Below are 14,491 nucleotides of genomic sequence, written 5' to 3'. Positions count from 1 at the left end.
TTTGGACAAGGCTCAAGTGGGTCAAGAAGAGGTGGTTGACCCTCTACAACATAGAGACTAGCTGCATACTCTTTCCATACAACAGTGGACGTAATAGGTGTGGTCGGGCAATGCTCTCTGAAAAGCCTCCAAGCCTCTCTAGAGTCCTGGCTCAAGAATAACTGATATAGGTCTTGCTCCTGTTGGGCCAAGAATGTTCTCTTCCACGGTGTGAGGCGTCTAAAGAGTATCTGTGCTTCTCTGTGGGTAGTGGATCTCAATGCTATCTCTCTTTGTAGCCGTTCTCTGGTCTCATGGCACTCATCATCATACTAGCTGGTCCAAGGTGTCCCCCCGGTGGAGGCTCTCTGTGTGGGTCATGAGTATGGGAAGGCTACACCTGCAGTGATGTGTAGGGCCTCATTGAACTACTGAGTCACCTCCTGTAATGGAACGTCGGGGTCTGCATCATGTAACAATCTAAGGATCTTCATCTCATAGATATCCTGTCTCTCTAGAAAAGAGGTATCTCGGGTGTTGGTGAGTTGCACGATGGGTTTGCATGTCAGTGAATCGGAGGTCGATGGTGAATGATAGATAGGCATGATCCACTACAACTCCTAGAAGGCATGGGGATACTGAGAGGTCTTGGATGTGGTATATCAGCGTCGGTGGGGCAAGAACCATAGAAACATGAAACGGGGAAGGAGGACTAGCTACTTCTGAAGTGTCAGCCTCATCATCATGTGTACCATGAATTGTTGCATTTCCTCAACATCAGTATGTATCTCCTCTTCTTGTTGCATCTCCCACTCTGTGAATGGATCGGGCTTTGTTGTCATACTGTTACATAACATCCTCAAATTACCACTAACAAATACTAGATCATTTGCCCTCTCCACACCAAGACGGTTTCTCTTCTTTGAAGCAATGTGAGCGTATGTACTTCACAATTGCTTCAAACAAGAGGAGCTGACTGATTGACTCAAAATACAGATGGCTAGTTGCTGCAACTCAGGACCATCCGAACCATAGTCCTCCCACCACAAAGCTGTCCCAATCTTACAACGATCCTCCTGAGCATCTCCATCAAAAGAACCCCGAAAGGTCCTATAACATGAAAGCTGATCTCTGATCTTTCGTCTAGTGCCATAATTAGGCACTAGACGAGACAATATAAGTCTCCATGCATCCATAACCTCAGTGCCATTCTCTTGACCCTTGCCTTGGAACTCAGGATCCACAACAAATGCAGCTGCATGCATGGGTGAGCTATAGGAGTTCCACCTCGTCACAACTAAATGGCGTATCTCCTCATACGCCTCATCATTTGGTGCTAACTCTTGCAACTTTTCATTCAGCCTATCCATAGCCTCATATACCTTGTCAATGCAAGGTTGCATAGCATCCATAACCCTCAGTAAATGCACAATAGGTGATACCATAGCATCTATTCGCTTTACATCATCCCAAAAAGTGGAGTTATTTGCTTTCTCCAAGCATAAGATACCTGTAGGAGTATCTGCCAATGTTGATGAGGTAAACTCATCACTAAGAAATAATTGCCTCAAGGCATCACTGCATTCTCTTAACCTGCCTAGCATCAAGAAGTTAAAGGCAAATCCAGTATTAGAGTATTTTAAAAGTGTCTTCTTCGACCGCAAAGAGAAGTGATGGCGAAGAAAATGGTGATTCAAAACAAAGCTAACCATTTGAGCTCCTTGCTCTATGATAAGTGCAATCCATGACAGGTTACTAATATCCTTTAGTAGGTTGTTCAAGCAATGAGCCATACAATATGAAATTGTGATATGCGGATAATATCCATGGATAATAGCACTTGTTGCCCTATTTGCGGGCTCTCCATCAGCAATAAATCCCACAACATGCTATGGGCCAATAAGCTCAACACCTATAACCCACTCTGCTGCAAGTACATTTGTTGACTTTCCTATCCCTGATGCATCATGTGAAGATATGAAATACATTTTCCCACGAGAATAAGCAACCATATCATGAATGGATCGCTTGCGTGTATCACTCCAACAATCAACAATCAAGGAAACTCCATTTTTAGCCCACATGCTCTTTCTAGTCACTACTGCTTGCTCAACAAGGCGCTTTTCCTTGTCGAGCAAAGTGGTGTATAAGGTCTCTGATGATGGAGGTACATATGTAGGGCCATACTCACAAATCTTCTTTTACATCAATTTAAAATACTTTGACCTGGCTGCACGAAACTGAATGTGGTCATGATAAAAAAAGCGTGCCACTGATGTATCCATCTCTTCCTTTTTCTTGGGATCTCAACTAGCATCAAGTGTGCTCTGTCTACATGCAAGATGTTGCGTTGTTGATGCAATGGCCGATGCAATGCCTGCAGTAGGTGTGGAGGTAGCACTTCTTGATACTGACCTTGCTCTAGATACATCTGATGGGGATGTTGTCACAAAAGTTGCAGGGTTAACTGCAACATGTCGTGGTCTAGATGCAAGATAAGCTTGTTGACTTGCTACACGGTCACGAAGCTTCCTTTGCTTTTCCAAGGTCACATTCGGACAAAACTGTACCTCCGAATTTGGCTCATGTAGGAGATGAGCTCGTACCTGATTATGCATAAATATTAAAATGGAACAAGTGACAATTGGTATTCCATATTCTAATATTTAAGTAACTTTGAAAAATTAAAATCAATAAAATTTTGAAATACAAATGCTTGGCTCAATGGATTACCTTGTTTGCTCCACTAGTTCGCTTGTATGGGCAAAGCTTGCAAGTCCATGGTCGAGATCCTCCAGCACTCAATGGGCGGTCAACATTTACTTCTTCCCACCATGACTAATCATTAGACCTTTCTCGACCACCAACCCGACGAGCGGGGTGGGAAGATGAAGCCATTTTAGGCTGAAAATTGAAGGCTCAAGAGTCCAGAGAAGGAAAAATTGAAGGCTCAAGAGAAGGGAGAAGATTGAAGAGTCAAGACTCACTCAAGAGTCGAGAGAGAAGGGAAAAGGAGAGAAGGAAGAAGAAGAAGAAAAAAGAACTTGAAACTTGGAGAAGGAAGACTCAAGAGAAGAGGAGAAGAAGGAAGAGAAGGGAGAAGGTTCAAGGAAGAAGGAAGAAGAGAAGGGAGAAGTGAAGAGAAGGTAGAGAAGGAAGAGAAAGAAGAAGGAAGAGGTTGGAGGTGGGAGGAAAAAGAAGAAGAAGGAAGAGAAGGAAGAGAAGATAGAAGAAGGAAGAGAAAGAAGGCGGTTGGGATTGGCACAGGCTGTAGTGCAGCACGGAACGGGGGGGCGCAGGCGATCTGGAGCGGAAGCAGCGGCACTGGGCGTAGGCGAACTAGAGTGGGCACAAGCGATTTGGAGCGGGAGCAGGACGCAATTGCAGATCATTGGTGGGATCAATGGGCGGCCGGCCGCAGATAAGTGGTGCCACGTGGTGTTCCCTGTCCCGTTTCAGACAGGGAACGCAGCAGGGAACGCGTTTGCTGCTTGCTGCGTTCCTTGTCTAAAACGGGACAGGGAACGTTCCACCAATTCAAAACGCGATTCACGATGGATTTGTGTCGGGGACGGCGATTCCACGTGTTGGGGGGACTGTTCCGTCCGTTTCCTGTCACTATGGCAAGAACATTGTGCTGGCACCGTGTCGATGATGATAACATGTGAAGGCACCGGATAGGGGGTATATAGCTAGGCCATTGAGAATGGCCAACCTGTGTGCTAGGGAACGTTCCATCAATTCAAAATGCGATCCACGACGGATTTGTGTTGGGGACGGCGATTCCACGTGTTGGGGGGATTGTTCCGTCCGTTTCCTGTCACTATGGCAAGAACACTGTGCTGGCATCGTGTCGATGAGAATAACATGTGAAGGCGCCGGATAGGGGGTATATAACCAGGTCATTGAGAATGGCCAACCTGTGTGCTGTGCCCATCTCCACAAGGTATCTCCCATATTCGGTGACTTCCTCTATATCTTGAGATGTCCTCTCCAGCTGTAGCTCTGACACATCATGCTTCTTTAGCATCTCCTCAAATGCATTAAAGAAAGACACCTAATGGGAGGCTATCTTGGCATTAAAGTCTCCTAGTAAGATAACCTCTCCCTCCTTTGAGAACTTTCAAATATCCTCATCCAAAGCCACATATGGTGATTGTCCCTTAGGTGGGGCATATCGGGACGTCATAGGGGGGAAATAGCATATGGCAACATACAAAGTGCGTTCCTCACCGTGTACTCTCACCCACATGTATCTGGCCTGTTCATCTTTGTGGACTACTTGGATCATCTGTTGTAGCTCCTCCTTGATTAACACTGCCACTTCTCTTGATCTGCAATTACTGTGGTCTATGCATGTCTCCTTCCTGCAAGTTGACTCCCACCTATAACCTGTCATCCGTGGAAGTGTAGTATGTGGCCCTTGATGTGTCTTTGAGTAGAATACTATATCTCTCCCTCTGAATGTCTCCTCAAAAGTTCCCACATCCAATCGGAGGGCTCCATTACAGTTCCAAACTGCCACTGCAAGGTTGGTCCCATAGGTCTCACGCCGTCATTTGTGGCGCTTCTACATGACTACCACTCTTCCTCCTTTGTAGAAGGCGAGTTTGCCCTCCTCTGTGGTTGCCTTAATTTTTGGCATGCACTCACTCATGTGGACTAGTTGGGTTGGTGTGAGATCGTCACCCAAAAACACATTGGTTCCCTTCAATGTACGGTGTTGGGCTAGGAAGTCTCTCCTAGCCTCCATGGTGGGGAAGCGGAGAATGAGTTCACGCTCTTTTGAGCTCTCCCTTTTGTGCTTTTCTTGCCCACTCTCCAAGCGGAGACATGTGTGTCTTTCTTAATATTCATTAACGTGTACAGCACCTTGGTGTCCTCATCTACTTTTTCATGCATCTTCAGCCCCGTCACCCGAACATGGAGTGCTCTCATTTTCCTTTTTTGTTCCTCTAATGTGTCATTGATTATGGTTGTTGTAGGTGCGTGTGCTAGGTGTTTCCTCTTCTTTGCAATTTGAATCCATTGCTTTGCCTCCTCTACTTGCTATTGGGTTTTCTTGAGCATCTTTGCCCAAGAAACAGCCTCCTTCGTCGTCTCCTCCTTTTTTTGGAGTTGTTGTACTTCCTCTTTGAGGCGGGTGAGCTCCTCGGTCATGCTAGTTTGAATTTCTCCTTCCTCTAGCTTGGGGCTGAGCTGAATGTCAGTCAGTAGCTACCTAAGTGATTGAATCTCCCCATCTTGGGCTTCTATCTTCAATTCCAGCTTTTTAATCTTATCGTTCAGCTGCCTGTTCACTATGCTCAGTCAGTTGTCATACTCCTTGACTTTGTTGATGGCATTGGTAATCATTTGCTCTATCTGGACCTTCTCCACTTTGGGGGCAAACTCTGTCTTGTTGTGTTGGGCTTGTGGGGGAGCTCGATTCAGAGTTCAGAATAGAGGGTAACCATTTCAGTGTATGTGAGAAACAATGACGTGGCAGAGACGAGCCGGGGCAGTGACGTGGTCTCTCGATAGTGACATGATTGGACGTTCAGCCAAGTGATGTGGTGAACTGACGGGGCAGTGACATCGATTGTGATGGGGTAGTGGCAACGGTAATAGGTGGCATGCGCAGTGATCATTGACGGGGCAGTGATGCGACGGGCGGCAATATGTCTAACGTGACAGGGGGTGATCGGCAATGACGGGGGCTGATGTGGCTGGCAGTGACGGGGGCTGATTGTCGGCAAAAAGAGAGAGAGAGAGGGAGGGAGGGAGGGAGGGAGGGAGGGAGGGAGAGGAACTATGAATTGTGTAGATCTAGGGTTTGCAGTCTTGTTCGCTTGCTGTCCCTGCCCGTGGGTGTTCCTATTCACCTGTGTGCCTCTTTCAGATCAAAGCTTGCTAGTGCGCCACCTGTTAGGCCTCAAGCCTTGTTTGGATCAGAATGGTAGTTGCGATTGAGCAACCAACATACTTGCACCCAATGAGAGATCTTGTCCTCAACAATAAGGTTGTGCAACACAATACAGGCTCATGTAGGACTGAGAATAATGCGTGAGGATGAAATGGTCTCAAATTTGATATGGAACATGTTGAGCCTGTTGCCAAGTGCTCCAAGTTTGTTTAAGCCTCCCTTGTGAGCAGGACAAATGCATTGCCTTGCGGGGAATCACAAACATTGCCTCGTGCTTCAAAAATGGGTCACACTTTGTCCTATGCTTAAGCACTAGTCTAGTCTTGGATTGGGAGCATCTTTTGGATTTTGCCAACATGTTGGTCAGAGAATATGTGCAACATAATTATAATAATTGTTGTGACTTTGAAGAGTGATGTAATCGTCACTATTGTGGATACAAAGAAGGTACTGCGCTCGTTTTTCTCCTTTGATGAGTCTTTTGTAAGAAGACTTTGTGGAGGATATTTTTGTGGGCTCAAGGGGGTTTCATGAGGTCCTGCTCCAATCCCCTCATCAGTGTGATGTGCTTTTAAGCAAGATGCCTTTGCTTCATGATCACAAACTAGTGCATGTTGTTCCATCGCGGCCAATGGTGGACTTCATAGAATTGCTAAAGCTAGAGTGCTTGGTTTAGGTGGAAGTGGAGGGTTGCCCAGTTGTGTATTGGCCTCTTTTGCTTGATGCCATTACAAGGGTCGGTAAAGTGCTGATACCCTTGAATACGCAAGCCACCAATAGAAAAAAAATATGCATGCTTTGGGATACCTCTCGCAAGCATCCCATTTGGCAACGTGTAAATTCCCTTGGTATGCACACATTGTACTTTTGTCTCAAAAGGGGAGCTTTTGTGAGACATTGCTTCAATTGTGGACAATTAGGTCACTTTATGATAGAATGTATTAAAAGTAAAGAAGAGACAATACATGCAAATGTTCTTGTACGACAGGATGGTTTTGCCTCGCACGTGCATATAGATGCCCAACTTGTGGGAGGTAACTTGGACAAAGGCAAACAATTGCTTTCATCTCACATTGATGGTGCTTATGCTTGGCAAGAGGTGTGTTAAAAAAGGGGATAAAAGTGAAATGATATTGAGAACATTGGATCCTTGGAGGATGCATAGAATGTCTTGTGTATCTATACATGCCTCAAGGTTAAGTCTTTGTCCCAAGGTGCTAGTATTACACCTTTGAGCACTAAGGTTATCTCTAATCCTAAGGCTCGACAAGAGCTAGGCTCAATAGGAGCCATTCCATGCTATCCCCAAGCATTTGGCCTTTGATAAGCATGGTAAAGTCATTTCTCCATTGGATCGTAGATACTTGCACTGTAGTACAGTGGATGTGGATTAGCCCTTGATTTCTAAAGCACTTGGTAATGGAACGAATGCCTTTGTTGTGTTGGCACATTTTGACCTTTGCTCCCCACCCTCTTCTACTCATGTTTGAGAGGCCACATTTGGGAGTTCTTTGACTTATGTTCCATTACTTTCTTTGGCACTGTTGGCAGCATTTCCTTCTTTTGATGTTTGGAGCTTGTGATCCATGAGTTTCTTGATTCCCTATCTCTTTCAGCAAGGGATTCTTAGGGGGATTCTCAGGGGGTTCATCTTTGTTCTACTTCAAAGGGGGATCCCATTCCTTCGGCTTTAGAGGGGATTCTTTCTCATCCTATAGTTCTTTACCCACCTTATCGACAACCCTTGTTGGTGTGGTTGGCATCTCTATGCCACATCATCCATTTCATCCCCCATTTCTTGATCTATTTACTCATCCTCTTTTTACCATTCATACCTAGGATCTATAGGTTTGCATATACCTTCCAACATGTAGTAACGGAGCTTCTCGCTTCTCTCTTGAGGTTAAGTTTTGGGTTCTATCAGTTGATCATGTCTATTGTTCTTCACTACATGTTACCTTACAAGTGGAGCATTGGACTCCTTGGGTTGATATTCTTCTCTTGCACACTCCTCTTTTTCACTCCTTTTTGGGCCTTGAGAGGGGGTATTGAGAAACCAAGTCTTTTGGTACATTTCTCTTACTTCATTCCTATTTTGATTTCCATTCACAACCCCAAAAAAACTTTATTTGGATCATTATTTAGTGTTAGGGCATCACTTGAGAGAGTTGGGGCACCATTGGAGAGACTTCAATGGGTGCCACTTGAAAGAGTTAGGGCACCACTCAAGATAGTTTGTGCCTATAAATATGGCATTGACTTCCCTCATTTTTCATCCCTTACATTCATTCCTTCAGACACTCTATCACCTCATTCTTCATCCCACACATTCATTCTTCCAGGCACTTTGTCACTCTTCCATATTCTTCTCTCCTTTCTCCATTCTCTCCATTGCTATTCACAAGCTACGAGGAGGATGTTCCGGTTCGTGGCTTTTTATACTTGTGTTTTTGTGTTTTCTTCACCCTTAAAGGGCTGTCAAGTAGTTGCATGTTTGCAGCCACTTACATAGAGAGACCTTCATTAGATATTCTTGCATTTTCTTTTCTAGTTGGCTGCCTAGTAGTTGCCTTGATAGCAGCCATCATCTCGGAGAGGTTTTTGCATATCCTTCATATCTGATAGCTCTTGAGGATTGTGTTTTGCTCCCTCTACAGTTGGCCGTTGTTTCCTTTGCCCTTTAACATTTACCTTTGATATCCTACTATTAGAGGAAGCTATCAAGCAACTCTTAGCTTAGACACACTCTATTTTGATGGATGCACCACAAGATCCCCTTTTACTTTCTCTCTCTACAAAATTGACATAGCTTGATATTTTTCAAAAGAGATTATATTAGTACGCTAAACTTGCTGCAATTTTAAAGGGATTGCAAGACAATAATTGTTAGTTGCATAAATTTTATGAGGGTTTGCCGCTTCCTTTGCTAGGGAAAATGTGGTTCTCTCGAGTAACTTTGAGGGTGAAATGGTCACAGGTCCTCAAGCAATTGTGCAAGTATGCAAGACCTATTTCATGGACTTTCTTGGATCACAATCCTTTGTTTCTCATATAGTCGGTGTGGCTTGCTCATTGTTTTGGACTTGGTTAAAGATCAAGTCCCACCAGATGTTGTTGATAGGTTAGATATGGACATTACACAAGATGAGGTGATGGATATTTTGTTGCGTCTGCCTAAAGACGAGCTTGGGGTGGGATGGTATCACTAATGAGTTCTTTGAGACTAATGCAACTCACTTGGTTGCACCTTTGAGAGCCTTATTCGAGTAGGTTTGGATGAATAGACACTTTGACAGCTTGGGATCACTTGGCATTAGTATCTACAACATCTGTTGTTGGCTCTTTGCTTGCATTTGCAGATTCAAAGGCTCCTCTCCACTAGGCGGCGCTCCCTCTGTACTAGGTGTTAGTTGGTTGTGTTTTGCAGCTATGCTCTTCCTGGTTTGGCTTCGGCGGACATCTCCATTCCCTTTTGGAGGCTGCGTTTTGCAGCTAGTAGGCTACTATTTGCTGCATTTACTCTTCCTATTGGCTGTCTTTATGTTTGTCTAATGCACACCAGAGATCGACTGTTGTTGGTGATCATCTTTCTCTTCTTCGAAGGCATCAGAGGACTATGTTCTACTCCCTCGACAATTGTCCTTTACCCCTTCGCTCAGAGGATTGCGATTCGCTCCCTTCGCTGTATACTTTTCCCTTAGGTGTTGCCACTTGATTTAGACAAGATAGTGCAATCATCTTTTGAGCTTGGGGTTCATTGTATCAATGTTTCTTTACATAGCATGATTCGGTGCTTCATCATCTTCTTCTTTTGTGTTTTTTGAGTTTCTCTTCTTTCTCAGTGTTTGCTGTACACAGTGTTTCTTCTCATAAACCTTGCTATCTCTTTGGTTTGTCGCAATTTTGACACGGTATCAGAGCTAGAAGTGCTTAGAGAGCTGTGAAGATCCTCTACATTGGAGAAGGCAAAGATAGGTTGTGGGTTTAGCATAATCTATTGATTTTCCCCGTATTCCCGTTGTATCACCGAGAGATATCCTTCTCTTCTCCCTTCCACCCTCTCTTTTTACAGTAGGCAGATGGACAGACCATTGGCTGCTCCTATTGTGGCAGCATCAGACAGACCAGAGATGCTCGTTGACATCGTCTACCCCTAGGCTCTCTTGCCACCTCTTCCTTTGGGGCCACAAAGTTTATTTTGCATTGGCTATCAGATTTTTATGCTCAAGGTAATAAGATGCATTCGATGCGCACTAAATCCTTCCGAGTGTAAGGAGTATTGATTGGTGCTATGACCTCTTGGAGATTGTTATAGCCCTTCGTAAGGGCTTTTACTTCTTTTTTGACTTTAGAGGGGGCCCATACATATCTAGCCTCAAAAGGGGTATCTCCTTATCTTGAAGTTCTTCATACACTATTTACTCTTTGGGGATGGCTATCTTTGAGGAATCATTTCTCTTATTGATACCTAGGATCTTCCGGTACCACCTAGATTGAGGCCTTGGAGGTTCAGTTGTGACCTGGTGACGAGGCCTTGGAATTCCTTCTAGCACGGAGTAACGGAGCTAGTGGCTTCTCTCTTGAGATGGAGTGAGATTCTACAATTCATCATGTCTACTGTTCTTTGTACATGTCACCTTTTAGGTGGAAATTTTGGATCTGAGGAATCTTTTGCTCTTCCTCCTCACCTCTCCTCACTTCTCTTTTTTTATTTCTTTTTGGGCTAGAGAGGGGTGTTGAGACTTATTCAGTGTAGTCACTTCATTTAGGGTTTCATACTGAGCCCCAAAACGGGCGGGTGCCTATATTATGGGCATGTTTTTAGTGGGGTGCCTATACAATGGAGAGCCACTCTAGATTGGCTGAGGTCTATTTATAGCCCACCTCTCCACCCATTCACGCACCATCCCACATTTTTACTCATTCATCAGACACCTATTTTCTCCTCAGCCTCTCCACTATTGTTCGTACCCTTGCCAAGCGGATATTACAGTTCGTGGTTGGCTCTTCTTCCCTTCTGCTTTTGCTAGGCGCCTTGCTTCAGGCCTGCGTTTTGGTGGCAGCTCTTGCCAGCATCAGCATCATTTGCTTGGTGACCATCCTCCATTGTTGGTGTCAGGTTTTGGGCTATAGACATCTGTGTTTTGGCATCACCTCCTTCTCTTGGTGTCAACATCCATAGCATCTGGCATTAGCTCTTTGCTCGCATTTGCAGATTCAGAGGCTCCTCTCCACTAGGTGGCAGTCTCCTTGTGCTAGGTGTCAGTCTGTTGGCTGTGTTTTGCAGTTGTCAGTGGACACTTTTCTCTGCTTTGGTTTGGCTTCGGTGGACACTCCATACACTGTTTGCCGTATACCCCACAGACCCTACCACCTGTTTGTTTTGTCCCATATTTTGACAACCCCTACCTAGAGTGTGGGCATGCAATGTTTGAAATTGGTTGCAGACATGAGCACAAAGCCTTTACACACCAGAAGGATACATTTTGTAAAAAAGTAAAAAAAATATGTTTATAATTATTTTGATTGGTTGCAAAATGCAAAAAGTGTATCTTTGTTTATCACTTTACAAATCAGGCGGGGGAGATTCCCGACCGAAAGTAGGTGGGGAGTTCACCTATTAAACATCTAAACAACAGGTTGTGTCTTCTTTGGTGTGTAACGCCCAGGTGGGCAGAAGTTCCTTGAAAAAGGGTACCTTCGTATTCACACATGTCCGGATGAAATATCACAATTAAATTCTTCGTCTTATTGAATTACCAACCCTAAAATAGGCTTGGTGAATTAGCTGCGCTACTTATAATAGGTTTCTGTGAGGGTTCAAATTCTGTAATTTGAAAGTAGTTCTCCTATAGTTTGGGCAAGGAAGATAGGCCGGTCAACTTTTCCATTTGCGGATACCTGTTTAACGAAACCTCCATACGACACGACAGCCGCATGCCCGTGTAGGAAGTCCCATCCGGACGACTGCGAATGCCCCCCAAGTACTTTGATTGGTTAACACTTACAAAGTGAGCCTCTGCCTCTCTGACGGCCCTTTGGGCCATTCTCTTCGAGTACAATGCCAGGCTCTTGGCCAGGGCCTTTGTGGCATTTGTCGTAGGATTTTACCAGTTGTACAGGGTAGGCCAACGATCGGATTTATAATGGATTTTCCACCACATTTGCGGAAAAGATAAATACCCAGCATAAATTGGCAATATTTTTAGGCTCCGCGTTTCGTGGTTCGTTCTTGTGCTCCATATAGATTTCATGTACAGATTATGTTCTTTTTGCGTGCAACAGCGCCTTAGACGGGTTACAGCCCTGTCATGGCCCTTCTAACCTTGTAAATCTTGCTAAATGATTAATCCCACTACTCCCCACTCTGGTTTTTTTGGGTGGGGGGGACTTTCGAGCTTCCAGAATCTTACTGTATTCTAGATGCTTGAACAGTATTAAGAGGGTACCTAAATAGAGAGCGCAACCTAGGAATCGAAACCCACGGCCTCGCAAGGCTCCTAACCCACACCCGGGTAAGACGTTTAATGTATTAACAAGCGAATTCGGAGCCAATATTTTTTTTGCTTAGTATACTAAGGGAATATACATATGCCCTGAATTTAAAAGCTGACATATTTCTCAATTGGACATGACCAGTTAATCTTGTTTATCTTTCTCAATTGCAGTATTCAGGGGACAGCATGTGCTTCGGAGCAATGGAGATTGGCTCAAAGTTCTTTAGAGCAGTGCACCAAGAAGCAGATCCCAGAGATCGAAGCTATCATCAGGTTCATTCATAACTTTATTTTTGTTGGTACTTATGTTTAACACAACCACTTGGGATGTTGAAATAGATTTAAGCACAATAGGAATGTGAGATTGACAATGAAAAATCTATCATTGTACGAATGTGGGTTGGTTGGGAAGGCAGAGGCAGTTTTGGAAACAACCCTTCTTCGACACTGCATGATTTTGGGGAAGTCCTAACACACGCATGCATACACAGACACCATTAGGATTCAAAACGTTTTCACAATTATAAATGTAACGGCATACTAGATGAGAAGGCTTGGCCACGGAAAATACCTAATTACATCGGAAATTTCAATCCTGAGAATATTCCCACCATCAGGTCTTCCCATCGAGTCCGAATACTTGAATATATCCTCCTGAAATTGATCAGTTCAGATGCACACATGCGTACAAGCCTGGTTGATGAACACTCTACATTTGTGCACTGGCATGCTTACATACGCAAATACACTAGAATAGATGTTGAATCATACTTAGTTCAATTCGATAGTGTGTCTTGCAAGATTTCCATTGTTTGTACTCTCACATTTCCATTCTTCTTTTGCGTTTAATAGAAGTAAGCTGCGTGCCTGTGTACTGCACCTTTAGAACTGCATATCTCAATGCATGCTCCACTTATATTGCTGGTGGTGGTTACTTTGTGCAGAGAGGCAAAGGAGCTGAATGCAAGTTTGAGAACTGATCTAAATCGGAAAAGCACTGCAGCTCAAGCAGAAATCGACGCCTTTCATGCTGGTCTATTTGCTCACATGCAGGGTAACTAAGTCTTGCCCTTCAAAAAAGAGCCATAATTTACTGAGAAAATCCCGAGACCTTAAAGCGATTGGTTAATGTTTGATGTTTACTGTCTTTTGTGGACTGCAGTTGCTTCAAACCTTGATAACCAAGCAGAGTCTGGATTACAGAGCAGCATTGCAACTCAGGCACAGTTACTTGCCCATTTACGGAGTTCCCACTACACTAAAGTTGAAGAGATGCAAAGATCTTCAACTCGTTGCCTAGACGATATCAAAGTAGGTTAAGGGATCTAGTACATCTAATTCACCCAGCAGTCAAAACCAAGCTCTTCTCAAGACATTTAACTGTTCTTCTTTATCTGATTGACAGGACGATTATCCCACCCATTGTACCCCTAAAAGACGTGAAGTCTATGTCCCCAGCAAAGCTTCAATAGAAGGATTATGTGCTTCTAAAGGAGAAACCATGACGCGGAAATACTTGGAGAGGGTTAGTGCTAGAGAAGAAAAGATCATTCAGCAGGAAAATATTATAAGCAGGGATCTTGCGAGCAAGCAGTTGCCATTGACTGAGTCTCTAATACCACGAGCTCCGCTTGCAAGAATCAACTGAATGTAAGCCCCGCTGCTATTTACAGAAGAGACATCTGTTGTAGAGGCTCCTCTAGTTCCTGAGAGAGTATAGAGCTTTTGTACCATGATATATCCCTGATGATTTTGGTCAATCAGGCATTTGTACCTCCACATTTGAGGTGAGTGTAAAAAGAAAGGCGTTTGTAAGTATTGAAATAAATTAACTTCATCCATCTGCCCAACATACTACCAATTTTTTTCGCATTCCAGCAAATATGAATGCGTCATTCGAACCTAACTCGTGAACAAAATTGATTGTGCGTTCTCAAACTAAAGGTGATACGTTCCTGTCAAGTCCGTTGAAGGAGCTTAGGGGTAGTCTTTTGAGCTGATAAAGAGCAATGTTTCTTGCCAAGAAGGTTGCCATGCCTCATTAGTATCATTACGCACTGATTACACTGAATCTTTCCGTGCCAAATTAGGTGAGTTCACAATAACCGTG

At 44.1% G+C, this 14,491-nt stretch overlaps 1 protein-coding gene across 4 annotated transcripts in view; it reads left to right on the top strand.

Annotated features, from left to right (window-relative positions):
* Nucleotides 1-14,220, top strand: part of LOC148023431 (kinesin-like protein KIN-5C) — a 39,980-nt gene extending 25,760 nt beyond the window's left edge. For all 4 annotated transcript variants that reach the window (XM_087696393.1, XM_087696392.1, XM_087696396.1 and 1 more), the window contains 4 exons: nucleotides 12,553-12,654; nucleotides 13,326-13,435; nucleotides 13,544-13,692; nucleotides 13,787-14,220. In XM_087696393.1, coding sequence (XP_087552519.1) covers nucleotides 12,553-12,654; nucleotides 13,326-13,435; nucleotides 13,544-13,692; nucleotides 13,787-14,029 — 604 coding nt within the window. In that variant the 3' untranslated portion in view covers nucleotides 14,030-14,220. The remainder of the gene's footprint in view (nucleotides 1-12,552; nucleotides 12,655-13,325; nucleotides 13,436-13,543; nucleotides 13,693-13,786) is intronic.
* The last annotated feature ends 271 nt before the right edge of the window (nucleotides 14,221-14,491 follow it).

This window comes from Lygodium microphyllum, chromosome 16 (assembly GCF_053477565.2).
Source record: "Lygodium microphyllum isolate KBCC chromosome 16, Lygodium_microphyllum_v1.1.10, whole genome shotgun sequence".
NCBI classification, from domain to species: domain Eukaryota; kingdom Viridiplantae; phylum Streptophyta; class Polypodiopsida; order Schizaeales; family Lygodiaceae; genus Lygodium; species Lygodium microphyllum.
This window is presented reverse-complemented; position numbering and strand designations above follow the sequence as displayed.